This window comes from Photinus pyralis, unplaced genomic scaffold (genome assembly GCF_008802855.1).
Source record: "Photinus pyralis isolate 1611_PpyrPB1 unplaced genomic scaffold, Ppyr1.3 Ppyr1.4_LG4, whole genome shotgun sequence".
NCBI classification, from domain to species: domain Eukaryota; kingdom Metazoa; phylum Arthropoda; class Insecta; order Coleoptera; family Lampyridae; genus Photinus; species Photinus pyralis.
In genome coordinates, this window is record NW_022170511.1 from 27,004,345 (window position 1) to 27,027,141 (window position 22,797).

General features: G+C 35.6%; 2 protein-coding genes across 2 annotated transcripts; one reads left to right on the forward strand and one right to left on the reverse strand.

Annotated features, from left to right (window-relative positions):
• Positions 1 to 2,176: 2,176 nt before the first annotated feature.
• Positions 2,177 to 7,899, reverse strand: LOC116167575 (Hermansky-Pudlak syndrome 5 protein homolog). Its single transcript, XM_031482967.1, has 5 exons — positions 7,739 to 7,899; positions 7,581 to 7,691; positions 7,302 to 7,535; positions 2,506 to 4,524; positions 2,177 to 2,457 (listed from the first exon to the last, which is right to left on the reverse strand). The coding sequence occupies exons 1-5, from the start codon at positions 7,823 to 7,825 to the stop codon at positions 2,233 to 2,235; spliced, it is 2,676 nt and encodes an 891-aa protein (XP_031338827.1). The 5' UTR covers positions 7,826 to 7,899; the 3' UTR covers positions 2,177 to 2,232.
• LOC116167577 (probable cytochrome P450 301a1, mitochondrial) lies at positions 2,465 to 21,384 on the forward strand. The gene is made up of 10 exons (XM_031482970.1): positions 2,465 to 2,495; positions 18,835 to 19,633; positions 19,683 to 19,799; positions 19,846 to 19,922; positions 19,967 to 20,168; positions 20,218 to 20,380; positions 20,434 to 20,603; positions 20,658 to 20,736; positions 20,789 to 20,995; positions 21,048 to 21,384. The coding sequence occupies exons 2-10, from the start codon at positions 19,173 to 19,175 to the stop codon at positions 21,159 to 21,161; spliced, it is 1,590 nt and encodes a 529-aa protein (XP_031338830.1). The 5' UTR covers positions 2,465 to 2,495; positions 18,835 to 19,172; the 3' UTR covers positions 21,162 to 21,384.
• Positions 21,385 to 22,797: the final 1,413 nt, after the last annotated feature.

Consider the following 22,797-nt stretch of genomic DNA (forward strand, 5'->3'; position numbering starts at 1 on the left):
GGGGACAGGTTAAGACCTCTTCCACAATCACACAATTATTTTAGGTACCTACTTTATCGAAAAAAACAAAATTTTTGATTGACCTTAATAATAATAATAATGGTATAATAATAATAATTAACAGTACAGTGTCGGCAGTGTATGATTGCTTTTTAATCAGCGTTGCGAAAATGTTCCAAACACAAGCAGAACTGGTTGATACGGTTTTATTCTTGGAAACTGTTACTGGAATTTTGTTTTTATTGAAAACTCAAGACATCTTATAGTTACTGGCGATTGAAGATGGTGAAAACATCAGCATGGAGTTTTGTAATGAAAGCATAAGCTATATCTAGAATTAGGCCTAGGTACAATACAAGAAAGGTAAGCTTAGAGGTGGCAGGTGGTACTATAATATCGTGAATCATAAGTATTATTTAAATAAAGTTTATATAAGTATTCAAGAATTTGAATCGATTGCCTATTAGTATTACTGATAGCACAAGGGCCCTTTTTTAACTCCCAGAAAGTCGTTTTTCGAATAGTCTCTGGATCCCCACAGTTCGAAGAATTCGCCTCTTATTTGGTCAATGATACGAATAATATGTACAAGTAACAATTCAAAATTAATTTATTAAAATTGAAGAAGTTTTGCAAGCGGAGGATTATGGCGTTATGGTGGCCCAAGGGCTCACCTATAGGTATAACCCCATTTATATGTCGTTTTTCGAAAAGAGCCCCACAAATTGAGATTTTAACACCATAAGTATAGGTTTCCTAATCATATTAAAATATTTTTTTCAAAATTCAAATGTCACACATAAGGTACTATGTTCGATGCGTTACTTCTATACAGGGTGTCCACTTTGGTTGTGACGTAATCGACATCAACACGCCAAATACGAGAGATTGCGACTGGTTTCCTCTCCTCGTATTATTAAACTGCTTACTAATTAGGTCATATCTGTTTGCTTAATACATTCAAATTCATAATCGCAGTAGCGAAAAATGGTCAATGTTACATTTTACATCCATTTTTAATCCGGTGACAAAATCCGCCAAGGTTTCATTACGCCATGAATACGTAAATGATTACTTATTCAATGATTATTCTTCCCCAATACTCAATGGTCCCTAAATTCATCAGGAGAATGGAGAGGTGTTATGGTAGCCGTAATAAGGTTGCAGTATACTTCAAAACTTGCATTACTCCTCAATACATACTGTATGCAATCCACTTATGATTGGGAATAGGGCTATCTACTCTGGGAGGTTCCAAAACTGCAAGTGCAGCACCAACATTTGAACTTTCGTCAGGACAGCATTGTACAGTTTTACGTTTATTGTTTTTTTTTTGTGTTGTTTAATGCGGGTTGCATTTCTTTATAATGTATTTATGTGTTTTTTATGCAACATTTTGCATTTTTTTGTGAGTTTCAACTTTTGTTTTTGGAATTGACTTGATTGACGTGTTTGATACCATTAACTTTTATATTGTTTGAAGTGAGAAGTCTCTTTCATTTCTGGTGTAAATGTCTCTTCAATTTTTGTTTATATTTTGATTACATGGTCTTAGCCCCAAGTTGAATTTATATATTTGGGCATTTGTTTTATAATATGTGGTTATCGAATTGTTTGCTGTATACCTGTATGTCTACGGTTTTGTTTGTAAACTAACACTTTTCTTTGTGAAGAGACAGTCACGGGGGTGGTAAGTAACTGTAACGACATTAGTTACGACATCTAATGCCGGGATTGATCTCCAAATCTCAACTATAGGTTCGAAAATCTCGTCCGAGGACACATGGTTACCTATCTCAGGGGCGAGACTTTGCTAACAAAAAACTCTTCGGTTTAAAATCTATGTGTGATATGAGTTGCAATTGACTAATTTCCACGTTCCCTTCGTTTTAAACGGTGAATTTTCTCTTCAAGGCCATTTAATTTTCTATGCTGCTTTTAACAAAAGGGTGTTATTGCACCAAAGATGAGTCACCTGTTGTACAGCTACCTTCTTTAGTTACCTGCTTGCACCCCAAACCGTTCTTTGTTTTGTAACTTGCTTTTAACATGTGCTCGTAATAAATGGTGAACTATGCACTTAGCTGTAAAAAAATTAACTACGTAGTTAATTTACCTGTTAACAAATAATTCTGCTTTCATACATATCTTATATTGTTGTGTAGAATCATCAATAGAAAAGATTCAGAATAATATATTAATTTAATAACGCTACAAAGAATACCAAAGCACTTATTTACACTTCCCACAAATGTTTTCATTGTACTTATAACAAATGGAATGATATAAATGCTTGCAGCTTAATGTTACATAATCGGTTAACAATGGAGTTTCTAAAAGTAAATCACAAAAGGAACATCTTAAATCAGTCTTACCGCGAAGGCTCGGTCTCTTTTCACAGCTCGGGGGTTTCTTCACATAACTTCGTCTCAGAAACTTCTTCATGACGTTATCAAACTAGAACACAACAAATTACTTTAAACAGATAGTCAAAGGTGAGTTTACCTCTAGCATTGTGGTATCATTGCTTTGCATTACTTTTGCGAAACCGACAGCCTTACCGGGGACCCCGCCGACCGCGCTTGTAAAAATACACATTTGATAAAAATTCGCGTTCAGTTCGTCCGATGGTATGACGTTAGAGTAACGCATTAAGAGATTGATGGTACTTTGAGCTCCGACTGACTTCAATAGAATGGTGCCAAAACTCATCCAACTCATTACATCAGTTGATCTGGTAATGTCCTGCTCGCAGTTCACGCATTTGAAATTTCGTAGTTTAATTAACAATTTTACGGCGTCATCCCAGTCGTCGTAAGTAAACTTGTTTGAGAAACTTTGAATGAGATCTTCATCGCCGAATTGAATTAGTAGAGGAAGTGCGTTATCATTTTCTTGATCTTTCAAAATGTACTTCCACATGTAGGGAACTTTCTTAGTCAGTTCGTCCAATTGATTACTGGAGCGCGACAATTTCTTGGCGAGTACGCATCCAAGCTCGAAGTACTGTGGAATATGCCTTTTGGCTGACGGTGTGGGATAGGAACATGTGCAGGTGCAACTTGATTGGTTTAATTCAGTAAACGCCTCCAAGGCGTACTGTACAGGTATGTCGTCATTATTCAGACTTTGTATGTCACTAGTACGGTGGTTTGATAAATACTTTAAATACTGTGAGAAGCACCATAATCTGACCTCTTTTTTAGCTGCCTCAATTGTTTTGTAACTTTTTAGAAAATTATGAAATAATTGCACAATCGAATGTACACTGTGCTTATCCAGTAGTTGACTAAATTTGGGAGATTCCAAGTTCTGGTTGATTTTCGACATCTGATATTGCTGTTGAAATACTTTCCCATCACTAGAAATCTGATCATCACAAGATGAAACCACAAATTCACCATTGCCATTATTAACTTGTGCCAGTTTCTTAACGGTCGTTTCAAATTTATGAAACTTTTCCTTGAGATTCTTAGCATCTCCACCCAATTTTTCTGGTACGGTCAAACTCAGGTCTTTGAAAATGTGCAACTCTTCCAAAGCTCGATCTTTTGTGATATTTTCATCATCAAAATATGGATTGACCGTTACAATTCCAGCCTTTAATTTCGGAATTGCGATTTTTTTGTTTGTGTAGCTATCGATTGCGGTAAATATCGGCAGTAGGCTGGCTAGTAGGTTTTGATCTGTAATTTTCTCTTTTAAAATAGTAACCAAGTGAATATTATTTGCTAATTCAATTAAATCGATAATATCGGCGGTGTAGTGAACACACAGCTCGGCACTTAAGTAATACTGTTTCCGAAACAATGTTTTGAGTATAATTTGTTCCAACATGTATAAGGCAACGACTCTCACTTCCAAGTTATCATCCCAAATGTATATAAAATAATCGGTCACTTTGAAATCTTTTATATTCTCATAATAATTGCACCAGCAGATAATGTTTTCTGTAACGGGATCAAAAACGTAAAACATCCCTTGATTAAATGTTACAACGAATTTATTGTCCAGTATTAAAACTTTCCGAAAATTTAGTTGCTCCATACCCAAATTAATATCATGACTACTATTAATAGTCAGGCGACTATCTACGTTGCCATCCCACCTAATGACCTCAGCCGGATTTTTGAAAAGATTCTTAAACTGATGCGTACGCGTTACGGAGCCGTTTAATTTGGCCTCCCATACACGCGCTCCAGGACGGGTGCAAAAGATCTGCACGTTGTCGTTAATCTGAGCGAAAACCTGTTCGTCATCGATGCTCTTTTTAAAAATCCCGCGGCTCTTCAGCGTTTCCGTCAGTACTCGCTGAACATCAACCTGATTCGAAAAGAAGCAAGCGCCGAAATGACCATTTCTCAATTTCTTCCCAATCTGCCTGTATTGCTCTTTGTCCGTGTCGCAGATGTGGGTACGCGTAAGGGTGGAAATGAGCAAAAATTTTGAGTAAACGTCGATCTGCACGATTCTACTATCCAATTGCATCAACGTTGCGTAATTGGCTTGAAACATTGCCTTTGCCTACGGTACAATAAAACCAAATAGATTGGTGAACTAATGAACAAAGGGACAATTTAGTGAACCTAATGAATTTTCGAATATTTGTGATGAAAAAATAAATCATCTTGTTTTGGGAATTAATTTCTTAATTTTAATTATAAGCGCCTACATCTACAAATAAAGCGTTTTTCTTTTTCAGACCTTCAAGTGATAAATTTTGTATGTATTTTTGTGGCATCTATATTTTTCCCCACCAACCTATGCAAGCAACTTACGTAGGCATAAGCCCCCCCCCCGCACTCGCCCATCGAGGTGTAGGTACACTGATGTAATGGTAGATGGACACAGTGGTTGTTAAGGAATCTGTATTGTAGTAGGGACCAAACTTGCAGGCGATTGCCGCATTTTCGATGCGTAGATCCGAAGTTTCTGGTTGGGGGCAGGAGGGGAGGAGAAATTTAGATCTCAGAAGACCCACACCTTTTCTACCATCCTCTTCCGATAGCGTAGATTTTTTATGTGACCAAGGCATGGACTATAATTATGGTTTAAAATGCCAAGAAAATATCTTTACAAATAAAAAGGTCGGTACGGAAGCACAAAAGGGCCATACACATTATTTTTTAATATATAGATTTAATAACTGTCAATTATTAATTTATTTGGATATTCGAAGGAGTTGCCGCCGTTACATCATTCCATATTAATTGCTTATTAAATTACAAGTTTGAGATTAATTGGTCTCATTTATAACTTAAATATGGAAGTACTATGCGATCAAAAATGAGTTGCTGTCGAGTCGCCTTTGAAATTTTTGTTTACATGGAAAATCGTATTTAACTTGAACTTCCAAAGGCGACTCGACAGCAACTCATTTTTGATCGCCCGTTATAGTAGTTAAAGGGTGCCACCTACTTATACAATTTATCCTACTTTGAGTAGATTGACAGGTTATCATTGCAGCAATTGATTCAAAACTAAAGTTGGTATCTATTAGCAATTAATTTTTTAAAAAGTGAAGTGAACACCATAGAGTAGAGAAAGTTTAATCTCACGCTTGTAAGGGATGGCACCCCAACCCTTCCCATCTAATTAACAGCTTAACAATGGTGCAAGTACTTTAGTAGGCAATTAACCCTACCGACCACGTGTTAAGACCATTTTTCTCATGACTTACACATTTACAAATTTCGGATTTGTAACGTTTACAGTTTTCAAGATCCTCATGTCCATTTGTATTAGAATTATTGAAACTTATTTTTTCGTCTCTGCGTGAAATATGACATACCTTATAGATTTTTCGAGGCTTATTGTTTGCTATGTAAGCAAATTGAATTGTGTTTAGTCTCAGTCTTAACGTCCATGGCGAAGTGATAAATAGCAAAATCAATCTATTGAAAGACCGTTTTAATTTAGTTTCTTGATAATAGTGTTAGTTTCTGTGAACACTAAGTGCTTGTTCACAATGGACATAAGCGTTACAAAAACATAACAGATACATAAAACATAATATTGACATAAGACATAATTTTACGCAGGTGGAGAAAGTGTTCACAGTGACCGTAAGAATATAATTATCTGCGTAGGCGCAAATCCAAAATTTAAACTCGGCAAAACGTCAAGAACATAGCAATATTATTTGTGGTGTATATGTGTGTGTCACTGAGATGGATGGAAATTTCAACAGTTTTATTGCTTTTACTGTTAAGAAGACAGAGAGACAAAGTTGTTACAAAACAAAAACGACGTTGGTGGGTCAGACCTATAAATCGAGACCGAGAGAAAAGGGGAGAATTTAAGAATTTAAGCGTGTCTAGAAATGAAGCTGCATGATGAAGAATGGTTTTTTTCATACACCAGGATTATTCGATCACCTATTAACCTTATATCTTTTGTCCCCTTTATTAAACAATTAGGGTTTTAATCGCACCAAACTAATTAATAATTCGACGTCTATACGTTTTCCATGTCGTGTTGGATATAATCAAAGAATAACACACGAAGGACCAAACCACACCAAACTATGAAATAATGCGCCAAAAACTATGTACCAATTTAAAAATAACCAGATTGTGTTGGCAGAAGAGATGTCATCGACGTTAGACGTAGTAACTGAAATGTCAAACCAACAGCGCAGTGCTGCATCTTTGTACCCAACAGAAATACACCTAATTCCACTAGATTTTTCATAAAACCTACGTAAAATTGAAACCGACCCAACTTTATGTATTTTTTATGTACCCTTTCGGTAGGACATAAAACATACGCAAACATTTACAAAAAAATAAAAATTATGTAATCATTGTGAACACATATGTTGGTTTGCTACTATTCAACATTATGAATTATGTATCTGTTATGTTTTTGTTATGCTTATGTCCATTGTGAACAAGCACTAATAATTAATTTATATACATAAATCACGTAACTAAATTTAGGTTACACTTCCACCACCTTGGTTAGTATTAAGTACTCTACGGAAGTCGGTTCAGACAAAACTACACAGACACTAATTTTTATTACAAAAAATGTACCATAAAGTAATCATCCACCAAACGTGCAAGAAACAAATGCATACAAACCTTTCAAATAATACGATACTATAACATCCTGTCAAACAATTAACATCTTTGGGCCTAAAAAAATGTAGAACACCCTGCTGATATCAAAAACTATCAAAATCACTCACAGATAAATTATTCAACACCCCTTGCACGATCATTAGTTCATCAAATATATCATGAGTTCATTAGGTTCATTGCATTATCAAAACGTAAAATTATTATGGGTGCACTCACCAGCAAACTGGGTAGTGTAATCACTGTGATTTTCCCCAAATTATCACCACAATACAACTCGTCACCGTTCCATTTAATAGCAGTCACAATATTTCCACGATGTTCATGATGGGTATGATACTGAATGCAATTTTCGTAAAAACAATTCGGTATGATCACCACTGCACCTTTAGAAGTAGCCAGGGATAAGTGTTTCTCATCGTGCGAGATACAAACTTGAACAATCGCACCTTCCTTTAAATATGTGGTTAACGACAAGTTATGCGAATCTGAAATTACCTTGCTAGGAATCAACTTCAGGAACTGATGGGGATGACGGTTGAATACGTACAGACCGCCGCTAGAGGCACCAAAAACAACGTACGATTTCGAAACATCGAAAGCAGTAAACTAAAAAAAATGCTCATTTCTTGTATTGAACAGTTCGGATGAACTACCTTGATACGATGTGTTGACTGCAAAGGTTGTTTAATTATTGTATTTATGTCACTTATGTGTTCGACTAGAACATATTTAGAGTTCATTTTAATAAGTAAATGAGAAAAACCAAAAAAACACAATACACTTTTTAAATGACAGTTTGAAATGACTGGTCACATTGATCTGATAATGGAAGTGCTTAATAGACCGCCAATACGGCTCAGTAGCCGATACAAGGTGCGTCAAATAAATATAACAACTAATTGCAAATTCTTCATTCTGTAATAGAAGAGCTTAGACCTCAAGCGTAAATTTAAAAGTCCAAATTCCTGTATTCATTAATCGTTCATAATTATAATTGTCAGTAACTGCAACGGAGAATCGGAACTGTGGCTTCAATAAATACTGAAGTATTACTAAGCAATGTAAAATGTAAATAATAAGTTGTGACACGAAATTCAAAGGCTGGTGATTAGTAGGTACAAGAAAAAATAAATTTATTACTACCTGTAATTACACTTTTTAAAATAGAAGAAATAAAATAAACATCGAGACATTCCCATACGCGCGCATGTTTTCCCATACTACTATGCCACAGATTTGTAGTGTAATTTGTTACTATGATTGTCAGATATAAGGGGAGTTGCCTAACCGTAGCTGTACGGTACCACAGTAAACATTAGTCCTTCGAGCCGGATTTGAAAAAAAACGTACGTACTCTGTTGCAAAAAATAGCTTTTTTTGACAATATGTAACTTTAGGAAAAGCGGGTTGTTAATGAAATGATAACGTATATAATTTGGCTGTACATACTTTACTATCGTTTGTTGCGTTTCAAGGGAACTTATCGTAAAAAGAACAATTGTTGTCATTTTAATAATTTAAAGGTTTAATTAGAATTATAATTAATTGTTGCGTAGCAAAACCTTGAAAAAACCCAGGGACCTTATGACGTAACCGGGGAAATCACATCACAAAATTCAAGATGACGAGAAATGTTATTGACCGGTACAAATTAATTTCCTCGTATGGCTATGTAAATCAGAGGGGGGGGGGGGGTTATGACCTTTTAGTTTAAAATAATGCCGACAATAAAGATATGCCTTCCTGGGTTGTCAAGGAAAGCGCGGAAGTAGCATAAATTTCGATTAAAGTCATAAACATTGCAAGCGAGACACTCTGTATTTAACATTATTTCAAGTTGGAGCAGGAAATCTGTTGGAATTTTGTTACAAACAGGTACACGATTGATGAACTTTATTTAATTTTATTGGTAGTTTACTTTTACTGTAATTTTGTTCAATAATGTAGTCGCTTTTATTTGTTTGTGTAGTTTAAGATGTAGAAGTTAACAAACACGTAAGTAAAAGAATTATTGCGTCTATTTAATAATTATATTTGGTATATGTTTGATAAGGGAACTTTATCAAAGTAAAATTTAATTGATTTAGATAAACAATGACACGTGTAAAGTTGTAGATAAGGAAGTGCGATATAATTAAGTGCTCGCATTCGTCGGCCCTTATCGAAGATGAAAAATTGTGTCAAAGTTTTGTTTGTCAGTTAAATTAAGAAAAAGTGATACTGGAATAGTTTCCGATTGCTGTTAGTATTTACGTAATTAGTTTCAAGTTATAGAAGAAAAGGTGATTTTTCAATTTCAAAGTTAAGTTCTGTCTTCGTTAAAATTAAAGTTTGTATCCGAGCTGCCAATTTAACAATGGCAAACTTCATGGAACCAGTGTTGACGATTTAAAAAAAAGGAAGAAAGTTTGTGTACACGGTTGTGCTTTTATTTTAAAATAATTCTGTGAGAAGTGAATGTTTTTGTCGTTTATCAGTTTATCACTTCTGTAACGGCGAGTTCAGACAAAAATTTCGATTATTACAACAAAGTACTTTATTTTTTTTTATATTCGACCCTTTGTAATGAGGGAGGTTTCAATAAGACACTAGCTGTTAGTCTTCAGATAACTTGTTTTCCACTTAACCCTTGTTTATTTGGTTTTTTGTATCTCATTATGTTGCGATACTGTCTGTGTGAAAATGATGTGTCAATTTGAATTCCAGTAAAAGTAAAGAAAATCCAGATTAACTTTGTTGTTGTTCAATGAAAATTTCTCTTTTTTCCGGTTAACCGCTAGTCATTTGCAGTATAAGTCAAAATAGTATTCTTTCATTTGAATTACGGAATTCCGGAACTTCAAGATTTTGGTAAGTTAGTGTTGAGATTTTCCAGCGTGTCGGAACACAACAACTAGACCCTGAGATATGTAATGTAAGGGGTGTGTTACAAAATTTAATTTGTCTAATTTTGAGCTATAACTCTCGCCAGGAAAGATTGCCGGTCACAGCACACCTTGTATCGATTTAAAATCTTTGTTTTTATTAAGATGCGAGCGACTTCTGGAATAGAATCGTGCTAATGTGGAGTTAAAGTCCTTTCGTTCAACATTGACACGATACTATCCCGGAAGTCGCCAGCACCTTACGAAAAACAGAGATTGTAGATCGGGATCAAGTGTTCTGTGACCGGCAATCTTTCCTGACGAGAGTTATAGCTAAGTACCTACGTGATACGTGGTTATTTTTTGGTATAAACATTGTGAACATTTACTCAAGATTTATAAAAACGTGTACAGCATGATGGTAACGTCGATTTGGTCAACATAAAGTAATTAGTTTATGACTAATTCACTCATAAGTAGGCAAGATTTTTGAAGTTTCGGAATCCCACCATCCAAGGTTCTTTATTGAATCATTCGACGTAATGTTTTGAATATTCAAAACCAATTTAATGTTAGGCAATTTATTTAATCTCGTTCCATTTTACCAAATAACATCGTTTCTATTTTGGTAACGTTTAATTTTAGATGATTTTTTGTATTAACTCCAATGCTCCAGGTCAGCAGTACATTAGTAAATTGACAATCATTCTCTGCTTCGACTGCGTAAAAGGAAAAACGTACCTACATTTCATCATCTAAAAATGCGATTTACACCATAAATTAGAGTGGACCCAGTTGCGACCCTTGTGTATCACTTTTCTAAAAAAACTACACCTCCTTTTGGTGTTGCAATTTAACGTTACCTACTGTGCACCTATAATGTTTTACTATTACACAATGAGAAGTCTTCTTATGAATAAGTATTTTTTTTCTATTTTCGTACCTACTTACTTAAAATGTAAACCTTGTCGGCGAAAGTTATTTTCAATACCTACCTGTTACCCAACGTCACGTCGGATTTGTATCCAAATTCTAATAGAAAACTAAAATTGGTTCAACCTGTAAGTCTAATTAAATTACTATTCGCCTATTGTATAGTAGGTACTGTTGACGGAATATGACACAAACAGTAAGATACGAAGAAACGCGTACAACTTTCAGGAGGGAAATTTTCGATACACCCTGTTTCGTAAAGGATATTCAGAATAATACCAATCATAATAATAAATCGGAGTCGGATGCACCCCTTCAGGCACGACCAACAATGTTAACTGCTTGGCATTTATCTGGATTTATTGTAATGGGCCCAGAATGCTGCACTGTGGAACTCCGGCGCGGATATTTTTAGTTTCGGATAACGTTGGAGTTTTGTTTTCAAAAAAAGATAAGTTGATGGCTTTAAGTAAGTGGGTATACCACTCTTTAGATACTTATCTTGAAAAGACCTTTACCCCAATAATCACATGTTCCTCAACCCACTTCACGAGAGTAAAGAAATGTGCCTATATACCAGATCGAATCTCACCAACTTCCCCCCAAAGAACTAAAGAGCATAAATAGACAAGCTACCCAAAAGAAAAAGGGTTGCTTAATAAGTATTTTTTTTCTATTTTCGTACCTACTTACTTAAAATGTAAACCTTGTCGGCGAAAGTTATTTTCAATACCTACCTGTTACCCAACGTCACGTCGGATTTGTATCCAAATTCTAATAGAAAACTAAAATTGGTTCAACCTGTAAGTCTAATTAAATTACTATTCGCCTATTGTATAGTAGGTACTGTTGACGGAATATGACACAAACAGTAAGATACGAAGAAACGCGTACAACTTTCAGGAGGGAAATTTTCGATACACCCTGTTTCGTAAAGGATATTCAGAATAATACCAATCATAATAATAAATCGGAGTCGGATGCACCCCTTCAGGCACGACCAACAATGTTAACTGCTTGGCATTTATCTGGATTTATTGTAATGGGCCCAGAATGCTGCACTGTGGAACTCCGGCGCGGATATTTTTAGTTTCGGATAACGTTGGAGTTTTGTTTTCAAAAAAAGATAAGTTGATGGCTTTAAGTAAGTGGGTATACCACTCTTTAGATACTTATCTTGAAAAGACCTTTACCCCAATAATCACATGTTCCTCAACCCACTTCACGAGAGTAAAGAAATGTGCCTATATACCAGATCGAATCTCACCAACTTCCCCCCAAAGAACTAAAGAGCATAAATAGACAAGCTACCCAAAAGAAAAAGGGTTGCTTAATAATTTTATTATTTTGCTTGCAAAATAGACGACTAGTGGAAGATGATCAGAATTAAGCTCAGTTATGACAGTTTGGAAGACGGGCTTATTGAAGTTTTTCTGCAGGACAATATCGAGTATATCAAACTGCTCAGGTGCCGGTATGTATAATACTTGTATTCGTCAGATGCCAATATTCTACTGTTTTCAATTATCTCGCTCATGTTTTACGCTTTGGCAAACAATCTGAGTTTAGAAGCCTATAAAAGAGCTCGTAAAACCATTCAGTCTCCTAAGTTGTTGTAGAACCTGTAACAATATTTAGGATTCACTAAGGTTCATCCAAAATTTGAAGGACTCTTCAAGGTCTCTAAGAACTTTCCAAAAGTTATTATAAAGACATGCGAGTTCAATAGCCTTTAAGAGGCTCTTCTAATGATTTCTAAAGCCTTCCATAAAGTTTTCAATGACAAGAAGAATTTTTAAACGTATTCAGAACCTTTAAGAGTTTTTAATCCTTGAATTCGTAGAAATCGATTGGCGAAGGTTTGACATCGCTGTCTCTTAGACGAGGAATAGACGGACAAAACTATCACATAGGTAAGAGGAATTTTATTTCTTTCGAAAAGTTCCCTTAAGAACTCAGGAGTCAAGAAACACATCCAAATCCCAGCTAAATTTTACAGGAATTCGTAACCACAGAAGACACCCGGAAACTATAATCAATTCGGGAATAAATAATAAATTATAGGAATTATTGCGTATTAAACCTTTACGTTTCACAATAGGGAGGTCAAGATCTAAGTATTTTATTGCTACCTATCATTAACATTGCTTTTCAACTTGACCTATTCATTTGAAATTAAGATTTGATCAATTTTGGGTGTAGGTCAATAACTATGAGTTGTTCATTTACGATACCTATACTACGCGCCATAAAAACTTTACTTGTAGGTGATATTTACTAACATTTTATTACTACTGAGAAAAACAATTTATTGTAGAAGATGACTATTCTTTGGTAGTTGTATCAAACGAGGTATTACTATTGATTTATTCAATTCTATTACCATTCATTACAATATAGGAAAACGTTAATTAATACAATATTACTCAATATAGAAGCATCTGTAAAACTAGGAACGTCAAAAGGAAAGTGATCACTTTCTTCTAATTTGATGGGGTGATGAAGCGAATATATTATACTCGCATTAATGTTTTCATAAATTGCTCTCGGTGTACATTGCTGTCTTCGTTAATCTATGTCATTGATTGCGTGTTTCAACAAGCTGAAATCGGTTCACTTTCTCCGTTATTCATCCATAACAAAGCATAAATTTATATAGATACCTAGCGATACAAGGTCAATGATGCCATTAGGGAATGTCTTCCTATTTTGCATCGTTTAGAAATTTGCATTTGACCTTTATGGGAATGATTTCTATCGAGTAGGTGTCACTTAACTATCTTCTTCCTGTAATCCTATGTGCACCCTTCATTTTTTATTTTTATTATACCTATTTATTACTAACATTATACTCTGTTTTCTCCGTTCCTGGTGGGAATTTCGGGAGGTGCTTTCGGAATACACCTTAAAACCCCTTCAAAGAATCCCACGTCCGCTAAATGTAAAGTCTCTATTTTCCGCAGTTTCGACGATAAGGCGACATTTTTTTCCTTTCCCGTTCCCGTGGGAATTTCGGGAGGTGTTTTACTAAACAGGCATACGTCCAGCCATTCCCAAAGTTTCATCGCAACGGTTTTAGGAAGGCATAATATATTTATAGATAGACAGACAACATTCATTTTCTTTAGATAGCTTGACACGAAAAAGGAAATTTTGTAGTCACGGTTTGGTAATTGGTTTTAGCTTAATTATTATCTGCATTGTATTCCACCGCAAAAAATAAATCGCTTCTTAGCGTAGTTGATTATTGTCGTCAACAGTTAAATTACAGTCTGCTGGAGATACAATGAAAGCTATACAAAAATACGAGCTAAAAACTGCAACCAATTTAAGTTGAGATGTTTCCGCGAAGGAAATTATGAAATTACTAAAAGTTGTGATTTCACGGTAATGATCTCGATTTGGTGCCTAACTTCTGCTTTAACGACACACATCGCTAATTCCAATCCGATGCTAGTATTAAAATTTACCAATTTACATAAGCCTAGATCATGCATCTTTCCATAACCACGTACTGAAGGCGTACCTACTTACAATGGGCGTTAAAAATAGAAAATTCTTCTTCAGTCATAGACAAAAGGGTGGTGGGCTTTCATCTCAAACCGAACTAGCGATTAGGGTAATTAAATTATGTATAAATTTGATTTAAAAAATTGTAAAATTTAGATAGCTAGTGGGGAAATTTAATGGAAGGTCAAGGTTTACCTTAGTTTTAGCATTCACCCCCCTCTACCCTCCCTTTAAAATTATAATAACCCCACCCCCCTCCTTATAATTATGTTATGCTTACCAGAAAGAGTGATTACGCTATGGATGTTTTGTGTTTAATGTGAATTTATGCCATTATTTAGATAAAAATGATAAATAATTGCAATAGGCATTGTAAAATGATGAAATTGCAAGCGGTTTTTTGCATGGATTTTTTTATCTTGTGAAATTAATTGCTAGGTTAGTAGGGTTCACGATAACGCTTTAGAGGAAAAGCGGGAGATCTGCTTTGGTCTTGGAAGTAGGTGTTTTACATCGGTATCCAGTTGTTCAGTCAAGTTCGTTCTATATCATTTTTTTTTAATTAAGCCCACTGAAGATCATCCACAGAATCATCACTTAACAAGATAGCGTCTGATATAAAAAAAAAGCCCGCGTAACAGCAAAAAGATTTTTTAAATTTATGTCTGTGTGGTTTGATGAAGTTTCAATTTGTTGTGGTTATAGGTTTAATTTAGGCAGTGCTAGAGAAAGATGGGGTTTAATTTTAGAATTAACTTGTTTGTACTTGCTTTTAAATTTTGTCACGTGTAATCACGAGCCCAGTAAATATAGAGTCCTGTGTAATTTGGGCAATACTAGTGTGTGATTTAAACATTCTTTGTGAGAATCAATGCATATTTTGTGGCCTTGCGAAGTTATTTATAACAATTTTGATGTCTTGTGGGGTCTGATTTATTTTTTTTGTTACTCCTGAAGTTCTGGGTGATATATCAGTGTTTTGTTATAGTTGACGACAGGTGGTTATAAAAACTGTAAGTATGATCGAATCGATTCTTCAGGCTGCGAAGGTAGAAAGTGAACAATCATCGCTTTTCTAGATGCTATGGGAAAAAGTGCTAATTGCGCTCCTTTGTGAAAAAACGTATATAACATTTAAGTATTATTGTACGTAAATTGTTTTTCGAAAGAAACTTCCGCTCCCTAGAGGGAGAGGCATTCTTAAGAAAAGAGAAGTGTGACTGACATGAACTGAAAACGGCGTAATGACATCAATTACAAAACTTAATTTCACTATAATGAGAAATTGAAAAGTGTATGTTTATTACTGCATGTTTAAGACCGTAAAACAATAGTTTTTAATTTAGATACCTATATTACACGTTCGTGACACGGTAACTAAACCGTGCTTCCTATACGACAACTTCTACTCGTACAATCATTTAAAAGAAATTAAAAGAAAACGACATCTACATTGAAAACGACACGTATTAAATTATGGAAAGATCTAACTTATATTACATGGTTACACTTTAATTAACATTTTTTTGCTCTTTTCTGTAAGGTCAAAATTGAGTGAGAGCCTTTTAAAGTTTGCATATACTCAGTTCACGTTCATTTTTTTTCAAAACTAAGTATTTTAAACCCATCAAACTTCTAAGGCGTACCTATTAGAAGTACTACATGATACAGTGAGTTGGTAACGATTATTTTCAATTAGGCTCCTTATTTTTTTATTTTTTTTATTTTTGGTCTTTATTTTTAAGTGGGCAAGGTTTCAGCCAAGGCTGCTCTACCAATCCAACCCACTACACGTCCATGCTCGAACCCGGAATTGAACCAGGTTGCGATTCGCTCTAAAATTGTCTATCTAATTGCATGTTATTATTAATATATTAAGTGGATATCAAACGAATGTAGTAATTACAATTCGATTGTATCGAAAACCAGTATGTAATCAAACGTTATATCCAGGAGTCGTCGAAAATACAAAAAAATTACTTCGGGTCGCAACCTTCTGAGGTCAAAAGGGCGCATTCTGCAAATCTGTAAGAGAAAATAACACAACAAACAAACTCTAGTCGTAACGGCCGTTTGAATTCAGAAGGGCGCTTTCTGCCGAATCTGTAACAGGTAACAACACGAACACAACAAGAGAGGTAGTGAATAGCGCGGCACAATAATATTGCGAAAATCGTATATTAAACCGCAATTAATACTCAGATAAGCAAAATTTTAATCAACCACGGATTGTTGGATAGAATAAAGTAGATTCCCCCGTACGTAGAATGACATGATTGGTTTCACTGAAATGGCAGTGGAATTGAAATGGCCGGTCTAGGTAAAAATGCGATGTCGTTCACGTACCGCGTAGGTAGTAAGTAATATCCAGGTAGATAATAACGTAAAAGGTGATCTAGATGAGAAAACGATAAGAAAAATTTGAGGAAACTTGAAGGAAGATAAAGCCCTAAAATTACGTATTACGAAAAATCCTGCGTCATAAACGCACATACCTCGTACTGATTATTTACAAATACAAAGCCGCATAAAGCGCTTCAATGGAGCACCACAACCCCAGACTTTAAAAAGAGAAAGAAAAAAACACTCTAAAGAGATATGGTAACAGCCAAAAGCAATAAGCCCTTTTTTTTCAGGTAGACAAAAGTCAGTAGAAAAGTAATGGCGTACCAAAGAAAAATAATTTCCCTGCAACCAATACGACAGCAGAATCTTCACTGAAAACGATGAAGTAAAGTCACTCTCCCACAACAGATGAACATGGCTGAACTCAAAAGGTCCGTTCCTCAAACCTGAGGGGTTACTGAGCGTACTGCAGCGTAAATTTAATTACGTGATTTATTTACAATTAATTAACAATAAATTTATGACCGTCTTGAAATGAATTGTGTTATCAGTTAAAATAATATACAGAGTGGCCCAACCAGAAGTATACAGAGGGCTTTTAGGGTATTAAATTTAGAAATTTCGAAAAATCCTCGAACACGTCAATTTTGTATTTGAGGGGGGACAACTTTTGGAATACAAATCACGAACCCAAGTCTTCACACCTCTACATAGGGAGCTTAACCCCTAAAATTTTAAATGGAATCCTATGGCAAATGGCACATTATTTGAAAGCCAATTTAATCGTGATTCCTTTATTGAGAGGAACGGATTCTGAACCTGGTCGCAAAGGAAAGCAGGTAGGCCTCTAAGGGTCCCTGGTTCGAATCCGGGTCGGGCATGGGTATTTGTAAATGTATAGTGGGTTGGGTTGGTAGAGCAGCCTTGACTGAAACCCCGTCCACTCAAAAATAAAGGCAAATAAATAAAAAATAAATAAATAGTGGCATAATTAAAAATGGGCTATAAAACCATAATGACCACATAGGACCCTGAAATCGATCACTGTACATACGCCTCGATCTAGCAGCCGCATATCGGTAGAGGCACCGCAGTAAAAACTCCGTTCAATTAAAAATTGTTTTGAAAATGTAATAAAATTATGCTTTTAAAATTAATTTAATTGTTTTATTAATAGCTTCATTTACATGGTTATAAGCAGCAACAAAAATTAAATTGCAAATGTTTCTTGAGAAAGGTTCTATTGACAGATACTAAAATTTGAATCGGTTTGAATTCTCTTTTTGAGAATGCATGTTAGGGGGTGGGTTCATTTTATAACATATTAAAATAATATGCAATTTTATCGCGCGGTTTTCTATTTATAACTCTCTAAATGAGAACTTCTTATAATTAGCATTCTGATGTTGCCGTTCATACACCTTTCAAAAAGGGAATTACACACGCTTTCAATTGATTTCAAGTCTAAGATTAAGCTTCGAGCCTGTGCTCTTGTACCGACAGAAAGGAAGTAAAATTTCTATACACAGTGTTGCGTTAAAAATTGCGTGTCTGTGAGTACTGTCAATTGTCTATTATTTTTGGTCAAATTGTAGGTAATCAAAAAGAGTGCCAAAAAGGCAAATGCTTATTCTAAAACCAACAACCCATTGTAATTTACAATTTTGATAAAAAATAAAAATCGCAAGAAAGACATCCACTTTAGATAGTTATAGTTCCATTAAACTTTTCCCTGGCGATCTGTATGGACGTATTTTAACAATTTTTTTTTTACCAAAATTACAAATCATCGTTCGAGTTTAATCCTCTGTATAAGATGCTTAATAAAAATCTATCGCGATTAAACGAAAGAGCTGGAACATGCCTTTCCATGTATAGAAACTCTGTGAATGAAAAGATTAATATAAATACTCATAAATTAAATTTTATTAACTTTTACTTTTTAATTACTTGTAGTTCAACGCATTCAATTCGTTTTTGGTAGTAAACAACACTCGTGTAGTAAACACAGCGTTCCATTTCCTGTTTAACTGATTTAAATATTTAAACACCAAACGAATCCTACTTTTCTTAATTATCATGGTTTATACCTGCAGATATCATCACTGCAATTACCTGTTATAAATTAAGATGGGTACTGCTTTGAGTGACTTCAATGATCATAGATGCCAACGTTAAACCAAGGCGAAAAAAGATTTGTTTAGAAATGAATTGTCATGCCACGATGATTGCAGCACGTAAACATTTGGTGAGCCCTCTCTCTAGTTGCACGGTTGGAAATGGGGTACTAAAAGATGGAAATGGTAAAATATCTATCCTAGAATAAAGCAGTGAAATTACAATTAGTAATGTTACGAATTCGCCAGTTGTTCATTTCACCTACCTAACCGAAACCATTCTATGCTTCCGCGAGACATTCTCCCCAACTGCTAAGATGACAGAATTTTTTAAAATTTTAAATTCCATCTACGGTAGAAGAAGTGTATTAAATAAAATAAAGCGGCAACGATCACACGCGGTAGCCGTTACACCCGACGACGTATGCCCCTACGAAATTACAAATAATACAGTCAAACCCTACTCTGAAGTGCCGGGTCCTAAGCCTTTACCAATTTTGGGTAACACCGGTCGTCTTCTACCAATAATCGGACAGTACGACATATGTGATGTGGCCAAAATTTCGCAGTTACTCTACGAGGACTACGGCAAAATTGTGAAATTATCTGGATTAATTGGACGTCCCGATTTGTTATTCGTGTACGATGCCGATGAAATCGAAAGGGTGTACAGGCAAGAAGGTCCGACACCTTTTAGACCGTCAATGCCGTGCCTTGTTAAATATAAGAGTGTTGTTAGAAACGATTTCTTTGGAAATTTACCTGGGGTTGTGGGAGTGTAATTATAACTCGGGGTGTTTTTAAGACCTAATTTGGGGTTGTTTCAGTCATGGTGAGCCTTGGAAGGAGTTTCGTACCAAAGTTCAAAAACCGATCTTGCAAATTCAAACGGTGAAAAAGTACATTCAACCAGTGGAGGAAGTAACGAATTACTTCATTCAGCGGTAAGCGCCCTTTTTCTAAACTTTAGCACGTCAACATGTTTTATAGGATGATGGAGATGAAAGATGGTAACGGGGAAATGCCGAGCGATTTTGATAACGAAGTCCACAAGTGGGCACTGGAATGTAAGTTAAGAGCTTCTTATGACATTTTTCAATTGGATTTTCAGGCATCGGGCGAGTGGCCCTAGATGCACGGTTGGGTTGCTTAGATCCAAACCTGCCCTCCAACTCGGAGCCTCAGAAAATTATTGACGCTGCCAAGTACGCCCTTAGGAACGTCGCGATTTTGGAACTGAAATTTCCGTTTTGGCGCTACTTCCCTACGACAATTTGGCACAAATACGTTAACAACATGAATTACTTTGTCGAGTGAGTCCGGACCCCATCATTAGCTTAAACTAGACAATGCTCCTTACAGAGTGTGCACCAAATATATTGAAGAAGCCATGGTAAGACTGCAAGCTAAGCAACATGTGAACGAGTCCGAGCTTTCGTTGATCGAACGAATCCTAGCCAAAGAACCAAATCCCAAAACTGCAACGATTCTCGCTCTCGATTTGATATTGGTTGGAATTGACACTGTAATCAGTCCCAGGTTTGCTGATGTGCCTTTCTTACTTTGTCTTATTTTCAGATTTCGATGGCGGTTTGTTCGATTCTGTACCAATTAGCGACGCGTCCAGAGCAGCAGGAAAAACTCCACCAGGAACTCAAGCGACTAATGCCTGACCCAGATACCCCTCTAAATGTGAAATTGCTCGACGAGATGGTGTTTTTAAAATCCTTTGTAAAAGAAGTTTTCCGGTAATTTTCCTGAAATCTCTCGAGTGTTCTTAATGATGTTTTAAACGCTTGTAGTGTTTATTCTACTGTAATCGGTAATGGAAGGACTTTACAGAAGGACACCGTCATTATGGATTACAACATACCTAAAGGGGTACCTATACTTAAGACTGTTATAAAACACTCCGAGATTAATTAATTTGTAGACTCAAGTGGTGTTCCCCACTTTAGTCACGGGAAGTATGGGTGAGTATGTCAGCAACCCCAACGAGTTCATGCCAGAAAGGTGGATGAAAAAGAACGACGAAGAGTTTAAAATTCATCCTTTCGCTTCCTTACCGTACGGCTACGGCGCGCGAATGTGTCTCGGAAGAAGATTTGCTGACCTTGAAATACAAGTACTACTTGCAAAGGTAACAAACGGTACCGATTATTACTTTCATCTAATACCCAACTTTCTTTCAGTTAATTCGTTCGTACAAATTGGAGTACTTTCATCAACCTTTGGAATACAAAATAACTTTCATGTACGCACCGGAAGGTGAACTTAAGTTTAAGGTTACGAAAAGAGACGACTAATTTGTTACGTTAGAAATAATTTAATTATTTATATGTATGCCCATTTTTAAAACTCTCCAGTTCAAATTTTACATATGCTTGCGCTACGCAGTAGGTAGAAAATTTTAATAATTTCAAGGGTGGTAATATATTTTCAAATTTGTATTGACCTGCAACATTTTCAAATCAAATAAGGTGTCGTATCCTCTTGTGACATCATTTTCACCTGTATCATTGAATAAAACCACACATTTTTATTCAATGTCTGTATTAAAAATTAAATTGCCTAATCTGATTCTACATCATAACCTGCGCACTTTGATTTAACGCTTTTTAAAAATCCAAACGCCACTTCGATTATTTTTACTACCCGCACGTTAATAAGGGAGGTATTGCATGCGCGTTCTGTCCAAAGACTTTTAAGCCCTAAGACGCTTTTCAGCTCTTCCTTATGGTTCTAATCGATTGAACCGTTTAGCCAGAAATGACAATACAGACGGACCGACAGATTTTGATTCGAATTCCTGATGCTTCAAAACGTGCATTTCCGCAAGAGGTAACGCAGGCGCAATTATGGCTTTAATGTTTTTGGTCCACCCCGTCCGTCGCCTACGCATTAGCTAATAAAACTTCATCCGCTTAGAAATATAAGCAAAAAATAGATTTCCCAAAAATTCTTCAAGAACAAAAAAATTGCTATAAGAAAAATCTTCAAAATTTCAAATAACTCAACAACAAAGATGAGAACATTAGCTTAGGTCAAATACATGTATAAATGGCTAAAATCCTTCTAGTCTTAAATATCCACCCTCCTTCACATGTCCCAAAAGAGAGCCACAGCCCACAAGGTGACCAGTACTTCTGTTACAACTTTTACCTACAAAATAGGGGACCCTGCTCTTTGAACGGCAATGCGAAATTGTGTGAGATACTCGGCTGCGACCAAGAAGTTACCAAGTTCGAACTCAGGGTTCGAACGTAGCAATTTTTTAAGGGTTGAGTAGGTCGAGGTAGAGCAGCTTCGGATAAAACTCCATCCACTTAGAAATATAAGCAAAAAATTGATTTCCCAAAATTTCTTCAAGGACTTTCACAGTTTCGTTCAATCCGAAGACTAGTGCGCAATTGTTTTGTTAATTCCAATTTAAATTCTCGCACATCTCCTTTAATAGGATTACGAACATGTTATGAGGTTTATTATTCAGAAACTTTACCTTTGCGACACGAGCGAGCTTGAGAGCGAGTGGAGAAAATGATCCCGTGTGAATAAGGGTAGTTTGTCTTTTACATATTACGGTTATCATTTCTAATGTCTCCGATGGTTGCATGGATTACGAAATCTGTTAATTTTTTTATGTTATTCCGTTTTGTGTGCATTTTCAGAGACCATTACCAAAAGTCCTCTGGAGATTTTTCAAAAGTTCTCAAAAAATATACTACCAAATGTATACATAGTAATAAACTGTTTATTATTTCCTTCTTCAGTGGATCTAGGAATTTTCCAAAGATTCTTCAATGAGCCGTCAAGGTTTTGTACAAGTTCGTACGAGATTCTTCATAGATTCATTAACGCTCCATTACATATTCTTTGGATTATTAACGATTTTTCACACAATATTCAGATATTCTTTGGTCGGTTTTAAAACATTCATGAGCG

Coding starts and splice junctions, on each gene's coding strand:
- LOC116167575 (XM_031482967.1), bottom strand. CDS start 7,825: ATGAACTCTAAATATGTTCTAGTCGAACACATAAGTGACATAAATACA. Junction 7,536..7,580: donor TGAAGTTGATTCCTAGCAAG/GTAATTTCAGAT, acceptor ACATATTTAAAG/GAAGGTGCGATTGTTCAAGT. Junction 2,458..2,505: donor ATGATACCACAATGCTAGAG/GTAAACTCACCT, acceptor GTTGTGTTCTAG/TTTGATAACGTCATGAAGAA.
- LOC116167577 (XM_031482970.1), top strand. CDS start 19,173: ATGACAGAATTTTTTAAAATTTTAAATTCCATCTACGGTAGAAGAAGT. Junction 19,634..19,682: donor TTACCTGGGGTTGTGGGAGT/GTAATTATAACT, acceptor GGGTTGTTTCAG/TCATGGTGAGCCTTGGAAGG. Junction 20,604..20,657: donor TTTGTAAAAGAAGTTTTCCG/GTAATTTTCCTG, acceptor AAACGCTTGTAG/TGTTTATTCTACTGTAATCG.